The sequence below is a fragment of the Halichoerus grypus genome, chromosome 8 (genome assembly GCF_964656455.1).
Source record: "Halichoerus grypus chromosome 8, mHalGry1.hap1.1, whole genome shotgun sequence".
In the NCBI taxonomy this organism is placed as follows: domain Eukaryota; kingdom Metazoa; phylum Chordata; class Mammalia; order Carnivora; family Phocidae; genus Halichoerus; species Halichoerus grypus.
Genome location: NC_135719.1, coordinates 28520153 through 28546439, shown reverse-complemented (window position 1 = coordinate 28546439; position 26287 = coordinate 28520153). Strand labels below are relative to the sequence as shown.

Genomic DNA, 26287 nt, shown 5'->3' with positions numbered 1-26287 from the left:
GGAGTGAGGGTCCCCGGAGTAGTCAGGACCTACAGCAGCACACTGGGGAAATACCCCGGCCCCTCCCCAGACTTCCTGCATCAGAAACTCTGGGGGTGAGTCCAGCACTGGGCTTTTAACCCGCCGCCAGAGGGGTCTGGGGCAGCTACCGTGTGAGCCCTCCTGGCTTACGGCGTCCCTCTTCTACCCTCAGGCATGACCACCCCCGTGGATTCCCTCCATTTGTTCCTCCTGACTAGGAGCCCAGCAGCCCCAAAGGGCTTCTCTAGAGAAATACCTCCACAGGGCTCCTCCCAGGTCTTCTTGTCTAAAAACCACTCCCTGGCTGATGCCTGGAACTCCTCATCTGTCTGAATGTCCTTCTCACCAGTGGTGGGACTGGGACATGTGGGAGGCTTGGGGGTTGGACCCCCTCCTCAGCTCACAGGCTGGAAGCCCCTGTCCCATGGATGTCACCTTCCAATGAGGCCAGAGGTTACAGATCTGCCTCAGTGTCTGGTCTCCTTTCTTCAAAGGCAGGGCCAAGCATCGGGGCAAGGAAAGAACAGAACATGATGCAAGCCCAGCCTGCCTGAGAGATAAAGAACAGAAAGGAAGTACAGAGGTGGGGGTGGCTTTCACAGAAAGGTGCCTGGACCTGTACCCCACGAAGCCATCAGAGCCTGCCAGGGCACCCTGTCCCTCTACTGTCCCAGTTCCCAGGTCCGTGCTGATGGGATGCCCTTTCATGGCCCAATCCTGACCCCTGCCCAGTGGAGGGAGGTGGGTTCCCCCTGCCTCCCCTCAGCCCCCCAGGCTGCAAGTGTGAGCTGAGTTACATAGGGTGCAGGAGTCCCCAGGGGCTGCCTCACCCCACTCTCCAAATCTTAGGGCTGGAACTCAGTACATCCTTTCCTTGGCCCCACCGCCTCACCCATCCTCTCTGCATCTGTCTACCGAGGCAAACCAGCTATTGGAAGGGCCCCGCCATTGGACTGCGCCTGTCCCCCACACTGGCCAAGCCCTCCGTCCCTCCAATCCACAGACCAGGGTCCTTCCTCTCCTCCAGGGCCAAGTTCACACATCTCTTTGTCTTGCCCTTTGGAGTAGCAACTGGTGTCTCTGTCATCTTCCTGACAAAGCTCTCTGTCCCTTAAAGGCAGATCCGATCCTCCCTCGAATTTGTACTCTATCTGCCTGCCCTCCCAGCCCCTGCCCCCGGTCCGGGCACATGGGGAGTGCATGAGCCAGAGAGACCCCGGTTCCAATCCCAGTTCTGCTCCTTATGATCTGAGTGACACTAGCCAAGTGAGTCTGTGAGGCCATTTTCTCACCTATAAAATGGTGCTTCCCAACAAGTTCCTTATTCATTTGGGCCCTGGGTGAATACGTATTTGGCACCTGGTAATGTATCAGACACTGCCTCGGACACCCGGGAGGTGTCTATATACACTCAACATTCTGATTGAGGACACAACGAACATCAGAGAAAAGAGACAAGAACTGCTAGACAGTAGGAAAAGGAAAAGAAGATACAGTGACTACCAGGACAGGGGCCTCACTCGGACCGGGTGGTTGGGGGTACCTGCCCAGGAGAGGAAAAGTGGGTGCAGGAGGAGGAAGCATCCAGCAACCCAGAGCAGCTGAAACAGTCTCTGGATGGCAGCCCTTCTGTGATTCCAGGGACAGATGGGAGGCCCCAGGGGCTGGGTGGTGGGGGAGGGGAAGCAGGGGACAGACGGCCAGAGAGGGCAGCAGGACCAGTGTGCAGAGCTAGGGGTTTATTCTGAGGGCGGTAAGAATGCATCCATGGGATTAAGCAAGGGTCACCCTTTTAAATGATCCCTCTGGCTGTGGTGGAGATAGATGTAGGACTGACCACAGTAGACAAGACTACTTTGGGCCCATGCTACAGCAAGTCAGCCCTGCTCACCCTGGGGACCCTCCTGGGCCCCCGTGTGCCAAAGCAGTGAAAGGAATTCTCTAAAACCCCAGAGCTCATTACCTCACTCCAGTGCAACTGGAGATTTGTTTTAGATCTTCAAAGGGTACATTTTGTAAATAAAATTCAGAGCTTATTGTATTTAAAATTTTTTATATTAATATTCAATTTATCAAAGTCCCAGATACAAAGGACTAGTTCTTCCTTAAGCTTTTAAATTCTCCTACTAAACTTCTTATTTTACACATAAGCCTAGAAAATTGAACCATCATGTTGTGGAGGAAGGGCTGTGATTTATGTTTGGCCCATCCACATAGTTTGTTAATTACACTCTTTTAAACATATTAAACTACATTCATGCCTTTAATTTTAATTCAATTTTAAGTAATTCAATAGTTATCGATGAAAAAAAACCCCTTCCGGAGTACTTAAGGCTGTTTTATAAATCTAATAAATTAAAATATAGTGACACATTCTCTGAGTATTCCAATAGCGTATAAGAACTTAGATTTCTAGTTAAAAATTTCAAGCCTAAATTAATTACTCAATTATGGCTTTAAATTCTAATTAGAAAGCTGCCTATGACTCTAACAGCCCAGATTATCTTCAACAAGACAAACACTGAAAAGACCAAAAGCATATGTTTAAACAATGTTAAAATTGTGGGTTTCCTTCTCATAGCCTTTTGGATAGACACTTCTACAGTGTTGTCATCCAAAGTAATATCAGAGTTACCTTTCCAAAGAATGGCAGGTTGTGTTCTTGGCTGGTAGAGCGTTCTATGTCGGGAGAGGCCCTGCCTGGTGCCCGGCAGGCCGAGCCTGATACATGGTTGCTCCGCCCACCCCTTCTCCAATCCGGCAGAGGGCCAGTCTTCCCAATCACACCCTGGGCACGGGTCACCTGTCACCGAATTCCTGTCTCTATTCACAGATGTTTGCTGTCCCCACCCTCCTGGCTCCGCACTCGTATCCAACGGGTCTACATATTGCTTCATTCAGTTTTGGATTCTTTTCCAGGCCTTCCTATCTGTTAGCAGGTATTTATTTATTTATCTACTTTTTAAGTAAGCTCCACACCCAGCATGGAAACCAAGGGCTTGAACTCACAGCCCTGCGATCAAGACCTGAGCTGAGATCAAGAGTCGGAAGCTTAACCGACTGAGCCACCCAGGTGCCCCTGTTAGCAGTATTTAAGTGGCATCTGGCTGGCTGTCCCCCAGCTGGGTGATACCTGACCCCTGCTGCTGGGTAATGTCCTCTCTGCCCTGGCCATCTTTCCCTAGCTAGACTGTCTTGGCCTCAAGTAGACTGTGCTGTTTGGTGGCCCCAGCCGACCCAAGACAGATGTCCAGCAGCACGGACAGCAGCACAGACAGGGGTGTCCCCTCCCCATGGATCCGGAGTGCCAATCTGTGTGGGGGAGCAAGGCCCAGCCATGGGCACTGCCCCCGAACCAGCCTCCCCACAACAACCCCACCCACCTGCCCACCCCACTGTGTTCAGAGACAGATAAAAATGAGTGTTGGTAAGGATGTGGAGTAACTGGAAATGTGAAGTGGTGCAGATGGAAAACAGTCTGGCAATTCATCAAATGGTTAAACATGAGTTACCACGTGACCCAGCAATTCTACTCCTCGGTTTAGACCCGAAGAAATGGACATCTGTCCACATAAAAACATGTACGTGAATGTTCAAAGAAACATCATTCATGATAGTCATAAAGTAGAAAGAACCCAAATGTCCATCAGCTGATGAATGGATTAAAAAAAGAAGCACTTTATCCATTCCATGGATTATTATTCAGCCATGAAAAGGAATGAAGTACTGATACACCCTATAATATGGATGAGCTTTGAAAAGATTATGTTGGGGCGCCTGGGTGGCTCAGTTGTTAAGCGTCTGCCTTCGGCTCAGGTCGTGATCCCAGGGTCCTTGGATCGAGCCCCACATTGGGCTCCCTGCTCAGTGGGAAGCCTGCTTCTCCCTCTCCCCCCCCCCCAGCTTGTGTTCCCTCTCTCACTGTCTCACTCTCTCTGTCAAAAAAAAAAAAAGAAAAGATTATGTTAAGTGAAAGAAACCAGACACAAAAGGCCATATATTGTACGGTTCCAATTACATGAAATATTCAGAATAGGCAAATCTATAGACACAGAAAGTAGATGCGTGGTGGCTTAGGGCTGGGGGCCGGGCAGGAAGGAGAATAGCGGGGTGAAAGTAAAGGGCATGTTTTAAGGTGATGAAAATGTTCTAAAATTGACTGTGGGGTTGGTTGCACCTCTGAATATACCAAAATCCATCGAATTGTATCCATGAAATGGGTGAATTGTATGATATACAAATTCTATCTCAATAAAGCTGTTAAAGCAAAAAAATGTGTGCCCAGAGAAATCTTGTTCTCCTATCCTCTCTGCCTATGTCCACAAGACTTCTTTTTGCCAAAGTAAGCAAAGTGTAATCTATGTGTATATGTATGCGCATGTGTGTGTGTGTGCGTGTGTATGCACCGGCAGGAACACCCATGCCTGCCTGCTACTCCCATCTCCGTCCTGATGATTCACCGGGAGAGGTTCCTGGATCCCAGTGCCCGGGAGCACTCACTGGTGGGCGTTGCGCCCGCCCCTCCCAGGTGGGGGGCTGCCGAGCTGGCCCCGGGGCTGTGGAGCTGCTCCTTGCCGCCTGGGGCTTCTCACCTGCAAACCGGCTGCGGTGGGAGTCGGGCAAGTTGATACCGGTCAAAGACGTAGAACAGTGTCTGGGACATAATGACCGTGATTTAAGTGGGAACTCTGGTTATGATTACCCTCACCTTCAAGGCCAAGCAAACCAATGTCTGGCTGGGAAGCTCTGCTGCCGCCTGGCACGGGGCCCCCTCTTTCTTCGTTGAGAGAAGCAGCTGCACCCTCCCCCCAGAGCACGGCAGGGTGGAGTACCATAAAGGGGGGAGACAAGTAGGGGTGCAAGCAGGGGCCTTCCGATAGGGGAACAGAGGGTGCATGGAAGGGGCTGTGGTGACAGCTTCGGAGGCACATGCCACCATTGGAGGGATTCTGGGAGGGGCCGAGAGTGACGGGGCAGGTGCGCACCTCCAAAGAGGAGCATTTGCGCAGAGAGTTGCACAGCGTGAGGCGCAAACCTTGATATCTGGGTGCGAAAATGTCAGAGGCCCCGGCCAGGGCTCACTCACTGTACCCCAGACTCTGCCGGGAAGGCCATGTGATTCCAGCAGGCTGGGGGCTGGCAGGAAGGTAGGGGTGAGGCAGAGTTCTGGGAGAAGCGGGTGCCAAGTCAAGTAGGGTCCATGTGAGTGGGAAGGGAAGCCATGTTCAGCTTCTGATCAGAAAAGCATCCACCCGTCTGCCTTTAGACTTGTAAGGCTCCCGCCAGGTCTGGGCCGGGACATAAGCTGTATGTGAGGGTAGCCGCTGTCTTGGTCCAGGCAAGAGAGGATGGGGTCTGGAGCCCAAGTGGCAGCCGTGGACGTGCTGCAAAGCCTTCAGAGAAGGATTTACTTCGATGATGGGGCCGACAGAATCTGCATCTATCCATCTCCATGGGCAGCAGGGCCTAGCTGGGCCCTGGGCCTGTCTCAGAGTTGTCATGTCTGTTAAGCCTATGTCTGCTGCAGAGACTTTCTGGAAGCTTCCGGGGGTGGGAGGGTGGTGAGAGGGGCAAGAGAGGAACTGCTTGTGGATCCCCAGATGGGGCTCTTGGCCCAGTTCCCTCCTGACCCATGTGTGGGGTCTGTGCAGAGCCCACACTGTTAAAATAACGTGAGCAGATCTTCACTGAATTTCCAAGATGACACCTGCCCAAGCCATTCTGCTTTCTGGCCCTTATATGGGTCCTCCCCAAGATATCCTTGGGGGCTCTCCGGACACTATGGCCCCAAGGGCTCCAGAACATGGAGGAAGGAGCCCCATGGGATGAAGCCGAGCAGCAGTGGCCCCCAAGGACAGCCATGAGGGGGCAGAAGAGACAGAGCCACTGGGACACCCCTGCGGACCAATCCAGTAGGTGGAGGACAAAGGACATGTAGTGGTGGACCAGAGAAACCAAGGGGTTCTGGTTGCAGAATGGGGGGCAGGGGAGAAGGCTGGGGCCACTGGCCTCATGGATACAGCCCAGCAAGACCTGGACAGGGCTCCAGGCTCAGCCCCTCACTTACTGGGGCCACAGCCAGCATAGGGCCTGCAGAGCCTCAGCGGGCCTTCTGGAAATGAGGAAGGAGTCTCCTCTCCTCTCTGGGGATCAGCAGCAGCATTAAATGAGCTCATGCGAGTCAAAAGCACCTTAGAATTACAAAGTACAAAGAAGAATGCAAGTAATGATTATCGTCATTATTCCCCAAGACTACGGCATCATTTTTCTATCACGTAAGTAGTGTGTGTGTGCGTGTCCCAGAGTGGCTTCAACACACTCTCAGAAGCACAGGGCTGAAAGACACGTGGGGGTTAGAAATACAAGGGCAGCATCTAGGAGTCCTTGGGCCGTCCTTGGGCGGGAACTGAGCACGGAAGCCGAAAGGGGCTTCCTGCGGCGCGAAGGGCAATGCCGGGCCCTGGTCTGCAAGTGGGGGGGTAGTGCGAGGGAGGACGGGGGCACTCCCGGGGCCACGGGATGCAGCCGGAGGATTCAGACGTAGGTGCAGACGCGGTGGGCGGCCGCATGAACGCCGGCTGTGGGAGGCCCACGGGTGTGGCGGGAGCCTGAGCCAGAACCCGGGGATGTGGTCTCCCGTGGAGCTGAGTGGACCTGGGAAGGAAAACAGAGCTTTGGGAGGGGTGCACCGAGACGGGCGGCTCTGGTTGAGAGGGAGAGACTGGATGTGAGCCCACCAGCCTCCGTGAAGAAGCTCCCCTGCCTCCAGGCCTGCTGTCACACGTGCTGTTTCACGCCTGTCACACAGAATCCCGACCCTTCCTGGCTTCTATAGCAAACCCTCCCACTGGGAACAGTTCTTGAATTTCAGGAATTTATTGGAGCCTTGGGAAGCAAGGAGGGATGGTCTGCCTAGCCCCTCCCCCCTCCCTCTTTCCCACTCCTTCTCTTATTCCCTCTCCCTGAATGTCTCCAGGAGCCCCTGAAGGCCTGGAAAGTGCAGTGTCCCACAGCTTCACCCACAGCTTCACCCACAGCCTCACCCACAGCCTCACCCCACAGCCTCACCCACAGCCTCACCCACAGCCTCACCCACAGCCCCGCAGCTCCACCCACAACCCTGCCCACAGCTTCAACAACAGCTCCGCCCACAGCCCTTGCAGCCCCGCCCACAGGCTCCACAGCCCCGCCTACAGCCGCCACAGCCCTGCCTACAGCCTCACCCACAGCTCCGCCCACGGCCCCACCTATAACCCCGCCCTGCAGTCTCCCACAGCCCCACCCCACAGTCCCCCACAGCCCCCCACAACCCTCCACCTGGTAGAGGAGGCTCATGCAGTGGATACTCTGGCATCCTTTCCTGCTGGGGCAGCCTAGTAAGGGTCAGGACAGGGTGCTTCCCGCTGAGGGGGCATGGGCACTGCCTGGGGACAGGGATGCCAGGGCAGGCTGGCAAAGGACAGGAGTGCGGCCTGCGTCTTAGAGGATGTATGAGATTTGAGTAAAGAAGCCTGTTCCAGCTCAGGAAGCAGACCAGGAGATAAGAGGGAAGGTAAATAGGGGGATAATCCAGGACAGAAAAAGTGAAAGTAAAGATAAGAGATACAGAAGGTTGACTCTGTAAGTCTACCTTCCACTAACATGAAACAAAAAAGGAGAGACTGTGAAGGGAGGAAAATTAGCAATAAAACATCAAAGAAAACATTTCCATTTCTAAAGAGACACATGGGACAGAGGATGAAGGAAAAATTACCTGCCCTTAGAAATACCCTCTTGAAAGTGTGAAACAACAGGGAGTAAGAAAAGCTTGAAAGATTTCAAAAACGGTAAAAGTAAAATGTTCGCTGCAAAGAAGTGAGATTCACAGTGGCTCAGACTTCCCATCAGTAGCAGTGGACATAAGAAGACACTCAGGAGGTAATTTTGAACCTAGTTTTCTTTTTTTTTTTTTTTTTTTTTTTAAAGATTTTATTTATTTATTTGAGAGAGAGGATGAGAGGAGAGAGAGAGCACATGAGAGGGGGGAGGGTCAGAGGGAGAAGCAGACTCCCTGCTGAGCAGGGAGCTTGATGTGGGACTCGATCCCGGGACTCCAGGATCATGACCTGAGCTGAAGGCAGTCGCTTAACCAACTGAGCCACCCAGGCACCCTGAACCTAGTTTTCTATACTTGGCCAAATTATCACTCAAGCAATGAGACAGAATAAAGATATCTTCACACCTTCAAAGATGCAAAAATACATATATACGCTTCACACGCATCCTTTCTTGGACAGTTACTTGAGGATATATTGCAGCAAAGTGAGAAAGAAAATGAAGAAATAGACAGACATGGAAATGGAGCTTAAGAGTGACCCTCCCAGGGGCAGTAGAGGGAGTCCCAGGGTAACACCCGTGCAGGAGCCGAGGAGCAAGCAGCCGGATCGGGCCGGAGCAGGAACAGTGCTGGGGAGGAAGTCTCGGGAACACAACAGTGGTAAAACTGAGGCTATGGCAGAGGCACCTTATTAGTTTGTTAACAAAAAGGAAGAAAGGGGATTAAAAGCTACAGAGGAAAAAAGACATGTATATAATAAAATTAAGTTTCAAATATAAAGCAAACTTAAATGAGATACGATTTTAAGCTACTGATGGAATAAAATGTGTTCACCCAATTTGCCCTGGATGCTAAGAATAGTAGGCTCACAGAGAAGGAAATGTCCCCTAACCCAGGGCCTGGCTGTGCAGTGAGTGACAGGTGTGTCACCAAAATGCTCACAGCCCCGGCGGGTAGAGGTGCCTGTTACTGTGCCGCTTGAATCCATGTTTACTGTACAAAGTTTGCAAGAGTACATGACTGAGGGCGCCTGGGTGGCTCAGTTGGTTAAGCGACTGCCTTCGGCTCAGGTCATGATCCTGGAGTCCCGGGATCGAGTCCCACATCGGGCTCCCTGCTCAGCGGGGGGTCTGCTTCTCCCTCTGACCCTCGTCCCTCTCGTGCTCTCTGTCTCTCATTCTCTCTCTCAAATAAATAAATAAAATCTTAAAAAAAAAAAAAAAAGAGTACATGACTGAGGGGCGGCCGGCAGGGTGGTGGATGGCAAGGGCCATAGAACCCTCACTTTCTGGAAAGGGAAGTAGAGACATGGACTAACGGTGGGGTAGCATCCATGAGAAGAACAGCAGTTTGTAAAGCTTCAGAGGGAAACTACAGAGCTCAAGCAGTCTTCGTCACGTAAGCACAGGGTTGGGAGATGGAATTAATCCATCCTCTTTCATATCAGGAAGCCAGTATATTTTATCAAATGCTCACAAATTGCGAAACAGGAGGACAGACAAGCATTTCATTGAGGCTTAAGGGAATAACTAACAAGATATTTAAAAAGAGAAATGTTCGTAGAATTGCTGTTACTCTTTTCTTCGATCTCCTCTTGAGTTCGTAGGTGTTCAGAATGGTTTGATAACTATCTAGCTGAATTCCTGGGACCAGATGAAATTTAGGTCTCCTTCTCCTCTGCCATCTTGCTCCTCGCCCTCTAGAAAGAGAAATGATAAAAAGAAAAGGGTTAGGCCTGGGGTGGGGGAACTTTGGGGTGGGGGTGGGGAGCCGGAGGAGAGAGATTATTTTATCACTAGGTTGTCTGGTATTTGTTTTTTTAACCTTGTTCACATGTATTACTTTGATTAAAATTCGCAAATGTTAAAAGTGAAACCAATGATTGAATTGCTTCCAAAGTCCTTGAACACCACGACTCAACGCTCCATAAAGCAGAGTAAACATATTTTGCTGTTTTACTTCGTAAAGCATTTCACTGGCACTTTCTCGATTAGTTTTACAAGCACCCGAATGTATTCAGAGCATGCCTTCCTTACCCTACCTGTATACAGGAAGGGGAAAAGAAGTTTCAAGCCTTTACCTAAGGGTAAGTGCCAGGCGGGATGAGGAATAACGAGTCCCCCGCCTTTACCCGCAGATGGGCCTCCGGGTCCCAGAGCAGGTAGCTGGGACCCTTCCGGGCACTCAGGGCCGGCATCCCTCCGTAGTCTAAGATCAATGAATACTCCTCTCCTTTCAGAGGCCTCCCAGCAAGGAGCCTGCCCACCCCTTCCCCACCCCACCACCACTTCCCTCGGGCTGCAGCAGGTCTATTTTTATTTCTTGTGATGCACAGCTTATGCCCCAGCCGGCGTCCATGCTCCTGGTGCCAGGCCTTGCCCAGTGCAGGGGGCAGCCCGCAAGGCTTCACAGGTACGCTTTAGGCTGCACATTGCAAGGACGGCCCACAGGCCTGCCTGGACAAGCCCAGATGCAGGAAGCAAATCCCCGGACCGTGTAAGATCGTCGAACACTTCACACCTAGAGCAAATATGGGCAAAGCAAAAAGAGCCCCCGCAGCTCCCACCACCGAGCAGGTGCAGGTGAAGGCCTCTGAGCCACCTGCCCCGACCTCCCCTCCATGGTTCCCACGCTTGGCTTATGGGGATGGATGCATGAGGACCACAGAGCATTACCCTGTGTCTTCCAGCTCCCAAGCATGTCGCTCTATGGCAGGGTTTCCTTTTTGCAGCTTGCCTTCTTTACGCAGCACTGTTTCGGCATGGTCTGAGGTTGGTGCGCTCGGTTCTGCGTTGCACCTTTGCATGGATGGGCCGGCAGCCACTGGGCGTGTCCCTCCTCACGTGGCTGCGTGTCCAGGAGCCTTTGGGGTGTGTCTGGGCTTAGCTCTCCCTAAGGGCACAGTCCCGGATGCCAGTGGATATCTTCTGGCGGTGGGAGGTGGGCTTCCCAGCTTACCTTTGACAAGCTCTTAGCCTCACAAAAGTTCCATTGTGGTCTTTAACTACAGAAGTTACACCTGGGTAGTTTTGAAAACTTAAAAAATAAACAAAAATAAGTGAATAAAAAATAATTTGTATTTCCACCACTGACAGATATAACTGCTTGAGTTTTGTCTTTTACCAGGAATTTTTCTATGCATATATTCATAAGCACAATTATATAGCTTAGAGAGAAAAATTTTTAAATAAGTGATTATACTTTGCCAACTGTTTTATTACCTGCCTTTTTAACTTAATAATATATTGGCCACTGGAGACAGTGGATGTTACATAGTTCACTTAGCCAATCCCCTATTCCTATATACACTATTTTTAAACATTTTGGTGTTTTTAACAGATAATTTTAAAGTGTTTTATTATTTAATACTTGCTGCATTCACAAGAATATATGTAATGGGAGTGTGAGGTGGGTTTTTTTTTTTTTTTTAAGAGAGGGAGAGAAAGCAGAGGAGGGGAGGGGCAGAGGGAGAGGGCGACAGAGAATCCTAAGCAGGTTCCACACCCAGTGCCTAACCCGACACAGGGCTCAACCCCACAACCCTGAGATCATGGCCTGAGCCGAAATCAGGAGTCCGACGCTGAACCAACTGCGCCACCCAGGCGCCCGCAGAAGTGTGAGTTTTGCCCCTCCCCATTCACCCCCCTGCTCCCTGCAGAGCCGGTCATGGCTGCCATTAGCCGCCTGTCCCTGCACACTAAAGGGACCCCCTCTCCTCCACGTGGGGTTTGTGTTTCCATTACAATCGAGGTTCGAGCACTAGCAGCTGGTCTTCCTGTCCAAGGTGAAAGGTTCGTGTAAGAACTTCCCTGGACCAGGGGTGGGAGAGAGCTGCAGAGGCCTGGATGGGGCCGCCCTCCCTGCTCTGGGTGTCCTGGCCTCACGGGCCTGCGATCAGTCTCCGCTAACCTTCCAGAATGTGCTCGTGGTTAGCAAGGGCAGGAGACAGACCAAAGACAGGGCGCAGCTTATGTTCATCAGAGCCAGCCGTCAGTAACCATTTTCTGAAGGCAATAACGGATCAATAAGCCGAGGCCTCGTGTGGCGGCTCTGTGTGCGGATGACTCCTTTGAGGAGGAAGCCTATTGATTACGCCAACCATATTGATATTTAGTGTTGATACTCACCCAGTGCTCCGGGGGAATGAATAAATGACTCCCTGCCCCGTGGCGAGGCTGGGAATAGAAGACACCGGACGGGGCCAGACTAGGGCCTCGCACGGCCATGGAGCCTGGCCCGTGACGAGGGTCCTGTCCTGCCATCCCAGGACCCCAGGATCACGACCGGAGCCGAAGGCAGAGGCTTCACCGACTGAGCCGCCCAGGCGCCCCCCAGTCACTCCTTTAAAGAGAGCTACAGTGCAGTGACTACTGTTTTCATGGTTGTTATTTCTACTTTTCAGGGCTGACAACTGCAGGAAAATACTGGGAAGACTACAAAGTGCACGTGGCAGCCGCTGAGTCCGATTTAATTTCCCGTGTGACGGCAGGGCTCTCCCACCACGTAGCGGTCGGTCCCCCCTACAGCGTCTGTCCGCTGTAGCCTGCACTGCTGCTGTGCATTCCCGTGGCGCAGGGTGGGTGCAGGAAGGCCACGAGGGCTGGGGCACGGGCCGAGGTTATCCTGCACTTTCCGGGTGGGCCTGATGTCATCACAAAGGCCCTTATAAGAGGGAGGTGGGGGTCAAAGAGGAGAGAAGTTGCTCTACTCTGGGCTTTGAAGATGGAAGAAGGGGCCAGGAGTCAAGGAATGGAGGTGACCTCTACAGGCTGAGAAGGGCAAGAGACAGATGCTCCAGAGGGCACCAGTCCGGCTGAGCCCTTGAGGTGAGCCCTAACAGACTCACTGCAGATTTCTGACTCCCGCGCTATAAGAGAATAAATATGTGTTGCCTTAAGCTGCTCCGTTGGCGGTGATTTGTTACAGCAGTAACAGCAAACTAGGAGGGGCCCTCTGCTTCCGACCCCGTCTCCGTCAGACCCCCAACATGACTGACACGGCCGTAGTAAAGAGACCATTTCCCAGGATTATGCCCCAGTGGGTCCCCCTGGAAAATACCGTGGCCTTGGTTTTGCCTACCAACCAGGCTCCCACCTGGAATTCCTCTGTGGCGTTTGTGGTGGTGGCATTTCAGCCTCTGCTTGAATACCTCCAGCAGCGGGGTGCTCACTGCTCGCAGACCACTGCTGAATGATGCCGAATGATGGGAAGTTCCTGCAGTGTGGGAGCCCTGGCCGGCCTCTGCCCTCTGATGCCACCCCCTGCCCGCTCAAAGCCAGCAGCCCCCGTGTCCCCCGGCGACCCGCTGCTGGTCAGAGGCTGGGTCTCCTCTGGACTCTACGCGGTAGGATGGGTCTGTGTCATGTGGTGTAGGCACACTTCGTCTTGTCGGCTGTGGTCAGGGGCTGGCTGCCATCCTACTGGCCTGTGGATGCTGTTTTGAATCCTCTGTTATCCAAGAAATTAACTACTACGTCCCCATCTCTGTGCAAACCCTCCCCGACAGCGCGTACTTCACCTAACTGCCGCGAGTTGGACTTCGTAATTCAAGGTCCTGATAAAAAAGGCAGAGAGTATTGGACAAGGAGTGTCTGGGGGCTGACCGCTCTGTGACACCCAGTCCCTGCTCAGTTCTGAGATCCCCACCCCCCGCCCCGCGCACTGCTCACGTGCTATGTGCACGCCACACGCACTAACATGTGTGGTTTTTAAACACCGGGGAAACCTACTGCTTGAGCATTCTCTTCCTTCTAACACTACTGGGTGCTTCTCAGGGTCGCAGGACATTCCTCGGCCTTTAGAGATGGAGGTTCCCTGAATGGCCAGGCCCCCATCTTCTAGAAAGGAACCCCAGCAGGAACCCAAAACTTCTTGCAAACCTCAGCAGCGATGTCACGGCGGAGGGCTGCATCTCTCCCCCCTCCAGTCAGTATTTCTAAAGCATTTGGGCTCCTCGCAGCACGCAACTATTTATGGAAGTGGATCCATCCGGCTTGCTGCGATCAGGGAGTTCCCGAGCAGAAAGAAATGGTCTCTGAGAAGGCGGAACAAGGCTGTCCTGGGAAAATGCTCCCACCAAGACGGGGCTCCACATGTCTGAGCACCAGGAGACTTTTGTTTGAAACTGCGTGCTTGTTTTCCTGACGGTTCCGTGTGTGCTCCGGGGCCTTCACTTCGCGGCCCCTCCTCCTCATCTATGACACAGAGAAGATTTTATCAGGAAACATCTGCCAGTGTAGATGTCGCTTTAGGAAAAATCGCCTTCGATCAGCTCCAATGCTTGTCACTCTTACTACTCATTTTACATTTCTCCGTGTCTTCGTGTGCTCTCCAAACTGCAGGTGGCAACGTGAGCAGCACGCACGGTCCCGGCTGCAGGCCTGGGTCTGCACCTGGCTGGGGGCTTCTCTCCGTGCTCTGTGGGCACAGGCCGCCATCACCCAGCTCTTCCCACCAGCCACAGGCTGGACGCTGCCTGCTGCGGAAATGCCCTGTTTTGGGGGAGCAGCCTGATCACAGGAGACTTAAACGAGCTCTGCAGCAGCACGTACCATGCCGGTCCCCCGCCCCCGAGGCCTGTCCGCACAGCTCCAGGCTGCCATCTGTGGCGAAGAGCTTTGGGGTCAGCGCCCCCAGCCACCCTCGGGGACTTCAGTGGCTGCCAACAGGTCCTTCTTGGGACTCTGGGCAGAGGCGTGAGGGGAGCAGGCAGGATCTGGCTGAGTGACAGTGTGGTCTGACGGGCTGTCAGAACCTCCGAGGGCGACTGGGGTGGAGAAAGGGGGCTGCTGCCGGGGCAGGGGCGGGGGGGGAGGATGTTCAGGTGTTTATGGGGAGTTCTAGGGACAATCACTATGACCTGCTCAGAAACCCATCGTTGCTGCCTCCCTGAGAGCCTACCTTTCTTGATGCTCTTGGGGATGGAACTGTCAGGTAGAGCTTTTGGGCGGTGGGGGGCGGGAAGGGAGAAGAGCTGAGGGGTGGGAGTGTGACAAGCTGAAATCGGCTCAGTAGGTGGGAGGGGATAGCCAGAGGGGCACCCACTCTCTGCAAAGCCTTGTTTCCTGTAAAAGGCCTACAAAGTTCCAGGTTGGTTTCTGCCCCCTCAGCCAATTCTATACAGCTGCTGGAGTTGGTCCACTTAGGTTGCTCCCCTCCCCCACCCTGGGCCTCTCCAAGGAACCAGCTCTGGCAAATAAAATAATGAATCATAAATTTTATTTCAAAATGTAAACGTCACTAAACATGCATACACGTTAAAACAATAAAATTTACAATTTAGTAATTTTTTTTCTTTTTGCATAGGACATCATTACAATATAGAATCTATGCCATACAAAATACATACAAAGTTTTATCCAAGCAAGCCAAGGCCAGATTGGGAACTGTACAACTGTAATACTTCACTGTAGTGATCCAGAAAAGATGAAACATGGCCTTCGGAAGCATGGTGTGGTGCTGGTTAAAAAGAAAAAAAAGTTCCTACAGAAAAGGAAAACGTGTGATCCATGGAAATGGTCTTGGACCCTTGGATTCTGCCTTGGGATTTTGGCATACGATTCCAGAGAAGCTCCATCAATGGCTTTGGATGGGGAAGGGGTCATTTGTGCAGGTCTGGGGGTGGCTGACTCATGCACCCAACGCACCCACACGAGGTATTCCCGGTTATGTGGGAACACAGCAAGCCCCACGCCCCACAATGCATAGCTTGTGCTGATGCCACTGAGCCCTTGGGATCCTCGGCACTAGGCACACGGACCCTCCAGGGTGAGGCTTGGGAGCGAAGCCACCCGCCCCGACACCCGCACCCTGACCTGGGAATGGCCGCCTGAGCCCCGCTGGGAAGTGGCCCTCTCACCCCATACACAGGGCAGGCTGGGGAGGGATCCGGCCAGTACCCCCAGCCCTTGTGCTCCGAGTAGGGGAGGCCAACCTTCGGCCAGACCTGTGGTTGTCTTGCAGGCATTCAGCTCACATACCTGGGCTTCTTAAATGAGCATGTACAACATCCTGTCAACACGTCCCTGGGAAAACGCCCGAGCCCTGGGAGAAAGCTGCTCATGTGGTCCCCTCCCCTCCCATCCTGTTCATCTTTAAATAAAAGTAGTAAGGTTTTAAAGCTGCATGAGAAGGGGAGAGGCTGGGCAGGGCCAGCTGGACGTACTGCAAGTCTGACATTGCTACAGGGGGTCAGAAGAAACCAAGTATGGCCCCTCCGCCCTCATGGATCTGGGGCTCGAAGCTCCCACCAAAGCCAATCTTCACACCAGTGAGGGACAGGGCAGTGGGTGGGAGGAAGGGCCTCGCCCTAAATGCTGTGCAGGCATTTATCAGTAGTAAGCTGGATCGCGCATCCAAATTCTGGTACAAAATTCTCTGGAATGTGTCTTGGACCAAACCTTTGAAACTGAGCCTCAGAATCGGGAATATCAGTCATAGGAGCTGGCTCTTCCCAGGGCAATCCTGCTTTCAGAAATTGTAGGCCCACATCCTTGATTTTACCTTTGGAAAACACAGTCACCAGAATCGCATATGGAATCTTTGGGTAGCAAAAGATGTGGGTGATCGACAAAGCATCTCTTACTGTTTTCGATGTGACCACTACATCAGACCCTTTAAACCTTCCAGCACTGTTTTTGACTGAATGACTTTAAAAACGGGTTAAAAAAAAAAATCAGTGATATCTGTCAGAAGTCAAAATAATCAGGTAGCCTTGTAAACAGCCCAAACCAGGAGTTAAATGACAACGGGACGCTATTGCTCAGATCACACTTTCTTGTTAGGTGGCACTCCTGCTCGCTGAGACCATGGATGAAGTCCCTGGCGAGTGCTATGACCTTTGCCGTCCACCTTAGCACCTGCTTCTGGCAAGAATGGAGGCTGGGTCTTCTGAAGACTCTGGGCCGGGCAGCAGAGAGCTCGACTGGAGACCCCAGTTCTGCCACACTTCCCTTGGGACCATAGAAAGCCACCGGGCCTCTCTTCACGTCCCAACTGGTGGGCTGGGGGCAACCTGTGGCCTGTCTGTCCCTATCTCCAAGTCACTCCCCACTGGTCTGAGCTGTGACCCAGGGCATGGTGAGATCTGGGGACCCCAGTCCCACTGATGTTTGCACCTGGAGGCTGCACCGTGGCGAATCCTGCACCTGCCCGGTTGCATGGCCTCGGAATAAAGGGTGGGTGGTGTCCTGCACCTCAAGTGCCATAGTGGGGGTGTCGTGGGATGCAGGTAGGGCACCTCCAGGACTACATTCCCATCAAGGGCATCGCTGCCTGTTCCTACATAGCACCCTACAGAAGAGGATCCTGGGGCCCTTTGTGGAAACGGCTGTGTTCACCTGTTCCTTTCCGGATGGCTGTAGGATTCTGTGGGCATATAGGGAGCTGACAACTGGTCCCCTCACATGGCTGACGCAAAGAGGGGCTTTCTTATTTGGGACGTGAGCTAAACACCAGCCCCCTGATGGTTGAGTCCAGGGTCACTTTTAGGATTTTTTGGAGGAAATTCTCCCTTTGTTCAGGCAACCTTCATTTTGAGATCTCTGCCCCCTTGGCCTATGAGAACAAGTCTGCTACAAAATAAAGGTTTGAGTTTTCACTATTACGTCTAGGAGTCCTATGGGTTCTTCAATCACACTGAAGCCAGCAAGCATGGCCATAAACCAGAAAAATGAAAGACCCTGAAATAGACCCAGGCTGGGAAGACATTCTACATCTTAGAAGAAAATGCAGGCTGTTTCAGGAGGGTCCGCCCCATGTAACTGCTTCCGGTGGGGGCCCCAGGGAGTGGCTTTCCAAGGCCCACCGCCCCCTTCCACGAGCACTCATTTCATGGTGATGAGATGCCAGGGAGAGCCCATTTAAACCTCGCCTGAGGTTCATGGATTTTTCCCACCCTTCAAGTGAGATGAATTTTAGCCCCAGATGAGTCAGGATGGTCCGACCGGAGCCCCAGGCCAAGTGCCCAGGGAAGCCAGGTGGGGATCCCCTCCAGGTGCCCTAAGTCAGCAGAGCAGTGCCCCATCTCCCAGGCCAGGCCCATAGCGGAAGGACCGCACCCTGCCATTAAACCAGAACCGCTTTGGGAATGAAGACACACTCATTTGCCAAAAATAGCCAATGCCTGCATATTTCTGTTTTAAGGCAATGTTACCCTTCCATCTATCTGACGGAACAGCCCTGGGTCATTTAGAGGAAAAATTAAATTAAGTGCTCTCTTTGGAAACAGCAAACACCCGCTTTCCCTCCCCCACCCCCCACCCCGTCTCTAAAACAAACCAGCTCTTCTTTTATTCCAAGATGACTGGGTTTAGAGTCCTTACTCCCCTTCCTATGTGCAGACAGATGTGGGGTGAGAAACCCTCCTTCTGAGATGCCAGTGGGCAGATCACAAGGAGACTCCTGGCTCCTCAAGGGGATAGCACTGTGTGGCCTCCCAGAGACACACAGCTCCCTCTCCCTGCCTTCGGGGACCCGTGGACGGTGAGCACACCAAAGGACTTTGGAATAAAATTCCTGAACCTGGAATGTGAGTTCCTGAGACATGAAATGTATTCAGAGTGTGGCTTTCTATGCCTCACACAGAAACAACTTTGGGAGGGGCCTCCGAGGGCCTTCTGGGCCTCACTTTGGAACTGGGCACGAAGATCTCTCACCCCAAGCACTCAGGGTGCTCTTCTGTCCAGGTCTCTCTAGGATCTTCCACCCTCTCTCCCAGACCAAACGCAAGCAGGGCTGTCATGTAACCCAAATGGGACATGACAGCCAGGGCCGTCAGCTCTGCACCTGACCCCCCAGCCCTGCTTGGCTTCCACCCACAGCAAGAACAATGCTACTGCCCGACTTGGTACCGAACACGCTACTCAGAAGCCACCACCATGCCCCTGGCCGATCCCAGGTGACACACAGTAGAGTTCGAAAGGGGCACCCAAGTGCTGCATCTGGCACATTGCCACCCTTGTGGTCATTATGGGCAGAGGGTGCCAGCCCAAAGCTGCGGCCAAGGGCTGTGAGCACCAGCCAGGCCTGGGTCTCTGGGGCTTCTCGGTGCTGCCCCCCATGCCGGGATACGGTGGGGTGGACACAGGATGGCCACAACCAAGGCACTCTGGGCCCAGGAAGCCCATCTACAGCCCTCTGAGGTCCCAAGGGTCATTCCTCCTCACCAAAATGAGCAGAGGTCTCTGCGAGATACCTCAAATCCACCCCAAACCCACACCCCCCCCACCCCAACACACACACACACATATACACACACGCACACACACGCGCTGTCCTGGGGGCTTGTATTTACACGCCCCAACTCTCAGGAGGAAGGGAAGGGAGGTGCCCAGGCAGCAGCACTGAGGGGGAGCCTCTAAATGTCTGCAGAGGAGCAGCATGCTGGAGCCCAGCCTGACTGCCCTGCCAGGGCTCAAGCCCCAGCCCAGCCCAGGCGGGGGCTCCCGAGAAACCGCTCAGCTCTCTGTTCTTCCTCTCCCAGCAGGAGAACGCTGGCGACGGAGCCCCCGGAGGCCTACTGCACCACGGGCGGGCAGGTGTGGGCCGGGGCCTCCCAGGCAGGAGGGGAGGAGTGGGAGGGAAAGGGAGAAGTCCAGGGGGTGCAAAGCTCATGGAGAAGCTGGAGGTTTGCTAATTCCGAGCTGGGAACACGGTGGGTCTGAGCAAAGTATTTCCCACAACCTTCTGTCTGGTGTTCCCCGGAGAGGAAACAGAATGCACATTCTCCGACAGCATTTCCCATAACATCTGCTTTACCACTCCCGAAAAGTTCCAAGTCACAATGTTCCGGTCTCTTGCTACAGAACTGTCTCTGTGCAGCACCGAGCGCTGCCACGTGCACGGCCACACACACTGGGCCTCTGGCAAGGTGGCCCAACAACCTTCCCCGCAGTTTCAAACAAAGGTGTCTTGAGAGCAGGGCCAGTCCAGGAGAACACGGGAACTGGAGGCACCAGAGACACTTTCGGACATCTCTGAAAAAGACCGGGTTCCCAGGCTCTGTTTTCCAGTCAGAGAACATGAGAGAGTGAGAGGTCTCCATGTGCCTTCTGCAGGACACAGACCATCAGGTGTCCCTACGTGGGGCACATATCTCAGGCAGGCCGAGGGCTGGGCAAACGTGGCCCGGGCCCTGTCACATCGGACTTCAGATGGTGCAGCGGGCTGATCAACCTGGGCTCGCATCTCTGCTTCCAGTGCTCTGAGAGGCCCAGAGAAAGGCTCCTGGAGGCAGGGGGAGGGAGATGGGCAGGGCCCCCGCACAAGGCGGGTGCCTCTGCGGTCTCCCCAGGTGGAGTGCTTCTTCTGCCCAGTACAGCTTAAGGCATCCCTCTGAATCATCTACGTCCTGAGCCCGGCCGGGCTGCTGGGGCAGAGGCTTGGCGGCCGGGACGCCCCGGGCTTGGGAATCTGGCCTGGAAGCAAATGTCAGTGACCGCGTCCGCTCAGAACTGACCGATCAACTGACCCACAGGCTGGATGCTGAGCCCCACCTGCACTGCTTCATCTCCTTTGTCCCCAGTGTGTTCCCGAACCTAACAGAAAACTCCAGAGTGCAAATCTATGTACAGAATAAGGCGGCAGGAAGGGGGTGTCCTCACTGACCTCGTGGAACATGTCCATCCCTGAGAAAGGGGGGGGTTCAACACCACTGAATCTCACCTTTGTGGGTATGTCTATTGTGCAATTTGTGGATGGTGTTTTTTGAAAATTTTTTTTTTTTTTTACAAATTTACTTTGACACCTGAGGTGAAGAAATTGTTTGTTGTGTTGTTGTTATTGACTTCATAAAGTTCTCTCTTCTTATTACAAAAGGAAAAGACACGGCATCACGAGAGGAAGGGCGAGCATCTGCTCATGGCTGTAGTGGGGGCGGAGGGTCCTCGGCCAGCCCCGGGGTGGGCGGGGCGGAGTGGGGCGGGGCGCCCGCAGAAGGGGGGGTGGGGGGCAGGGCGCCCCGGGGGGCGGGGCCCCGGGGCGGGGAGGGCGGGGCTGTGCGGCCGCGGGCGGGCAGGGGCCCGGCTCAGGGCGAGCTGGCCGGGCTGATGGTGGGGCTGCTGGCGTCCGAGCGGCTGTAGTCGCTGAGGGAGCCGGTCCGCGAGCCCCCGCTGCGCCGCTGCAGCATGCCCGGGTGGAAGTTGGCGTGGCGGCGCGCGTGCTTCGTCAGGTGGTCGCTGCGCATGAATCGCTTCTCGCAGATGGGGCAGCTGAACTTCTTCTCGCCCGTGTGCGTGCGGTAGTGCCGGGCCAGCTCGTCCGAGCGCGCGAACTTCTTGTTGCAGTCCTGCCAGCTGCAGGCGAAGGGCCTCTCACCTGCGGGTGACAGGGCAGAGCGTCAGTCCCCGCTCCTGGCCCTGCCCTCCACGCAGCCCGCTCCTCCCCACCCCGAGCTGGTCCCCGCCCTCTGCGCCCTGTCTCCACCGGCCTCTGTGACAAAGCCATCAGGGCAAAGGTGTGCCCTGCCAGTGCCCTCCAGCCGGTACCCAAGGAAGGCAGCAGACACCTCCCAGGATGAAATGGCAGCATCTCAGGTAATGTGACTGCAGGGCCCAAGGCCCCTGGTTGTGGCACCCAACAGCCTGTGTAGGCCCCCTGGCCCTGGCTTGTGGGGAGCTCAGGCCCATCTTCAGGATCAAAGATGGGGAACAGGAGTGAAGGGTCTAGGGCCAGGAAGGACCTGCAGGTCTGCGCAAGTCCAGCTGCCCCACACTGACCCTAGGGGAGCCACACTTCAGAGCCCCACACCGCTCAGGGCCAGGAGACAATTCCCAAACCCAAGTGCCCGACCACCATCCTGACCCCTCCTCAGTTTCCTCACCTATAACATGAGGAGCACAGGCCAGGGAATTTCCTTCTCTTGTTGCCCCCTCTCTTACATTAGTTCCAATGTGGCCAACAGGCAACAGCCAGCAGAGCAGGAGACTACAACAGGCTCTTGCAGACCCAAGCACCAAGACAGACAAGGGTAGCTACTCAGAACACTCCATGAGTGGGAGGTAACAAATGTCGGTTGCAGTCAGGAGCCCCCCCTCCCTCCTATCCCTTGCTCAGAGCAAGGAACAGGCCAGCATTTACCCAGGCAAACTCTGAACCACAAAAAAAAAATGACATCAACTGCTCAGAGAGAACCAGCAGGAGCTCCTGGCACCCCAGAATGCAGCCCTTATGGCACGGGGGGTGGCCACACAGCCACCCTTCCAACCCTTTACCTTGCCCTCCCTCCCCCACTCTGGCCCTAAAGCCAATAGCCAGTCCTTGAAGCTGGCCTACCTGTGCCTGGAGGAGGAAATCCACACCACCCACCCCAAATGAGCCCATCAACCTTAAATATAAACAAACACCCAAGGATGGCCAGATGGCCAAGGAAAACCAGCAGCATGAAAGGGAGAAGTCCAAGAGCAACAAAACAAAGCTTACTCGAGAGGAAAAAGAGTGAAGCCAGGAGACAGAAGAGAATGTCAACCTAAAAATTCTAATTAGTATTCTGAGAGAAATTTCAGACAAAATTCATGCATAAAGCAAACACGATACCATCAAAAGGAAGTTCAGAGAACAAAAAATAGTGTTTAGAAATTGAGAGTATTGTTGCCCAAACAAAAATTCCACAGAAAAGCTGGAAATAAACTCAAGGAAATATCCCAGAAAAATGGAACAACATTAAAAAGGTTTTGGAAATATGTGAATGTTGCTGCATTCTCTGTCTCCTAGTAATGAGAAACTAAGAGCTATGTGTGGTTGTATATGTTCTTATTGATTTTCTGGGGGTTTTCTTTGGAGGGGGAAAGGGTGTCTGTTGGTGGGGAGGATTCAAAATCAAGTAGGAGAGCAAACCATCATTTCCCAAACCTATATAACAGTTACAAATGATAGTTCAGAGTTACAGGGAATCAATCCTGGGGGTGCAATATTCAACTAATTTCTGTTTGTTAAAGAAAAGAACAGAAAAAAAGGGAGGAGAGCAAATTATCAAAGAAACAAGAAAACGGCATCTGTCAGAATCAAATAAGACTAGCTAGCACAGATGCAGGTAGGGTAGTGAGTAAAGTCTCCTGCTATGAGAAATTCTGCAATGTGAGAACACTGAGTAAAAAGAGACCACAAAACTTATTAGAAAGAGGTGAGAAACAAACACCAAGTTATCCGTAAGGGAGTAAGACTTCTCATAAATCACAGTGGACTCTAGATGACAAAGAAATAGGTTCTTCCAAATTTACCTCTCAAACTCCAGCAAAAATAAGAAAAAAACCGAGAAGTCAGAGAAGTGAGTGAAAAATGAAGGGGTGTTTAGGAGAGTGAGGCAGAGACCTGGGGACCACTGAGGCAGGATTCATAGGGGGATAGTTCCAAGAAGAAAGTGAGTTCCATGCATCAGAGAGTATGATCAAGAGACTGAATAAACTTCAGGACATAGTGAAGGCACATACTATTCTTTGGTTAAAAGAAAAAAGAGAGGCAATTAGAAACTCCAGGAAAAACAGAAGACATGCAAGAAAATAGGGGTCTAAATTTGAAGCAAACTAAAATGCTACAAGACTATGAGCAATCAGGGAAGAGCTCTGAGTCAAACACTAGTCTAAGGGTTTTTTGTATATTATTTATCTTTCACAACAACCCCATGAGGCAGCAGGAGGGAATGAAATCCCTGTACAGGCCCTGGCATATGGAAGTAATCTTTCCATAGTCATGGTCATGTGAACCCTAGCACTAGCTAGTTGTCAGTGCTTAGAATGTTATAGACAACTGACTCATGGCCCCAATAGACAATGTGGATTTACAAGAAAGGTAGGAACACATACATGCATAAAGGAAATGTCTAAATGAGGTTAAAGTTATAAGGATAATCAACAAAAAAATTAGAATAATAACACATCCATCAATTCAGGAGGAGGTGAGGTGAGGGGTAGGAATGAGGTAAATCCTTAAATTTTATGGAAGGGAGATAACAGATCGTATCTAAATCTGATACATCAAAGAACAGTAAAAAAAAAAAAATATATATATATATATAGTTTATGTCAGAAACCACCAACACAACTAAAATCAGAGCAGTGTTGGTCTCTGGGGAGTGAGGCTGCACTGGGAACAGGATTTTTGTTGTTGTCCTTGTAAGCTCTTCTGTGTTATGTGTCTTTTTAGAATTGAATATATTGTTAATTGGTTCTGGGGGGGAAAATCTTGTCAACAAAAAAGTTTGAGAAATGCTGCATGCTAAGTCTACTCTAGGAACTTCACAATGCACATTGGTCATTAAATGTTTGGAAAGGTCCAGCATTAAATACAATGGTTTCATTTCTGTGTGACTGGGTGCTGAGTTCAAGAGCTCAGTGTGCCAAGTGTGATGGATGAGGTTCAGACCTGTCTTCATAGTGTATGGATGGCCTCAGATAATCGCCTCTATGGTGGGGTAAAGAGTGCTCCCCCCAAAAGATGTCCAAGTCCTGATCCTTTGAACCAAGGAATCCTTGAATCCCTTTCCTTATTTGGAGAAAGGGTCTTTGTAGATATAATTAAGGTAAGGATCTTGAAATGAGATCACAAGTGTCCTTAGAAAAGAAGAGAAGGGGAAAGGACACAGAAGAGAAGGCCAAGCGATGACAGAAGAAGATGGGAGTGATGCATCCACAAGCCAAGGAACACCAAGCATTGTAGGGCAGCCCCCCAGAGGCTAGGAGAGAAGCATGAAATGGATTCCCACTTCCCCCCTGCCAGCAGAGCCTTCAGAAAGAATAGAGGTGGGCAGGAGAGTGAGTTGCCAACACTTTGATCTTGAAGACTTCTGCCCTCTCAAACAGTGAGAAAGTGCATTTGTGTTGTTTTAAGCCACCCAGTTTATGGTAATCTGTTATGGTGGTCACCGGAAATGAATATACTACCCCATCCTCACAGTGGGGTACACATGGTGATTCCATGATGTCACACACAACCAGATCGTGACGCTGTGCCTGGCACATGCCAAATGCTTACCCTTAAAATGTTAAGCTATTATTTTTGCTCTTACCTATTATTTTTGTCACCCGTGTCTTCTCAAATTTAAGCCTGTGGTGGGAGTAGGGGAGGACAAATCCAAATTCAGACTCACCCTTGCTTTCTAAGAAGCCCTGGGCCCTCACGGGGGCTTGTCCTTTTCAGGGTCCTTACGCTTGCAGCTCTGGGAGGCATGTGAGGCAGGTATAATTATAGATGGGCTACAATGATGTCAGGGCCACAGAGAACTGCAGCATCCAACACCACGGGATGCTGGTACCGGGTAGCCTGGAGTGGCAGAAGGTAGGGAAAGCCAGCATCACGCGTAGGCCAGCACGTGGCTCTTGGTCTGTCTGGGCGTCAGCAGCTCGGCACTTTTATTGAACACAGACCCGATGTCTGGCCCTGGGGACTGGATCCTGATGCAGACAGGGTCCTCCCTGTTCCATCCTTTATACCTCTGTCAGTCCATTCCAGGAGGGCAGATGGCAACAAACTGACCCACAAACAGATGAATAAAACACTTAGAAGTTATGATTCATCCTGGTTAGGAGCAGCACCAGGGTCTGGCTGGGCTGGTGACATTCAAGCAGCACCCAGGAGGCTAATGAAGAACAGCCAGGAGAATCAAGAATAGGTGGGGGAAAGGCAGCCTGGACAGGGGGACGGTCACCCATGATGGTGTTTCTCATAATTGTAGAGAGGGACCCAAAGATGTCTGTTTATGTGGGTTATATCCATTGATATTTATCATATTAGAAAGTAAAACAAAAATTCAAACTCAAGCACACATTCCAGTAGCCGACAGAGGGATGATGTCATCACACATCATTTAGCTTTTGGAATATTCCGTTGTATTTTTTTTCAGAGAATAAAGGACAAATAATGTTATTATTTTGAAAATAGTTTTGGCCTCATGGCCTCCTAGAAAGGTCTCAGGTTACCTACAGGTGTCCCTGGGCCTCCCTTTGAAAACTGCTCTGCTAGGAATTGACCCCAAGGGGTGTGACTGGGCTGAGTGAGTATAGAGGGAGCGCACCCAGCCTGGAGTGGGGGCCCAGCAGGTCCAGGTCCTACAGGGAGTCGGCCCTCCAGACTAAGTGAACGCTAGCTTCCCTCCTGCTGGGCTCAAATTCTGCATCTGCTTTCTCTTGGGCATGTGATCGGAGACAGCAACAGTACCACAGGGCCATCACAAGGAGTGTGTGCAGTCTAGCTCAGAAGTGACACTGGCCCTCTCGGGACAGGAAACCTAATCGAGGATTCCAGAACCCTGAAGGGAGTTCAGCCCTCCTGCAGCATCCTGCCTGAAGCCTAAGCCTGGCATGGGCCCACTCCAGTCCCCCTGCCCTCACTTTCCAAAGAAGGGAGGGCTGCAGGGGGCCAGGATTGGGGCTGTGGGACTGAATGGTGAGAGGGTCTTGGGAGGGGGAGGCAGAGTGAGAGGAAGGGGATAGAGGTCAGGTTTTATGGGGCACAGGGTGC

At 52.3% G+C, this 26287-nt stretch overlaps 1 protein-coding gene and 1 long non-coding RNA gene across 2 annotated transcripts in view; both read right to left on the bottom strand.

The window, feature by feature from the left end:
• Positions 1-9330: 9330 nt before the first annotated feature.
• LOC144382744 (uncharacterized) lies at positions 9331-10864 on the bottom strand. Its single transcript, XR_013450134.1, has 2 exons — positions 10513-10864; positions 9331-9536 (listed from the first exon to the last, which is right to left on the bottom strand). It is a non-coding gene; the product is annotated as an uncharacterized LOC144382744 (long non-coding RNA).
• A 4174-nt stretch (positions 10865-15038) lies between these two features.
• Positions 15039-26287, bottom strand: part of KLF13 (KLF transcription factor 13) — a 50088-nt gene continuing 38839 nt past the window's right edge. Inside the window, exon 2 of the mRNA XM_036106073.2 lies at positions 15039-21151. Within this exon, the coding sequence (XP_035961966.1) occupies positions 20862-21151 (290 nt within the window). The 3' untranslated portion in view covers positions 15039-20861. The remainder of the gene's footprint in view (positions 21152-26287) is intronic.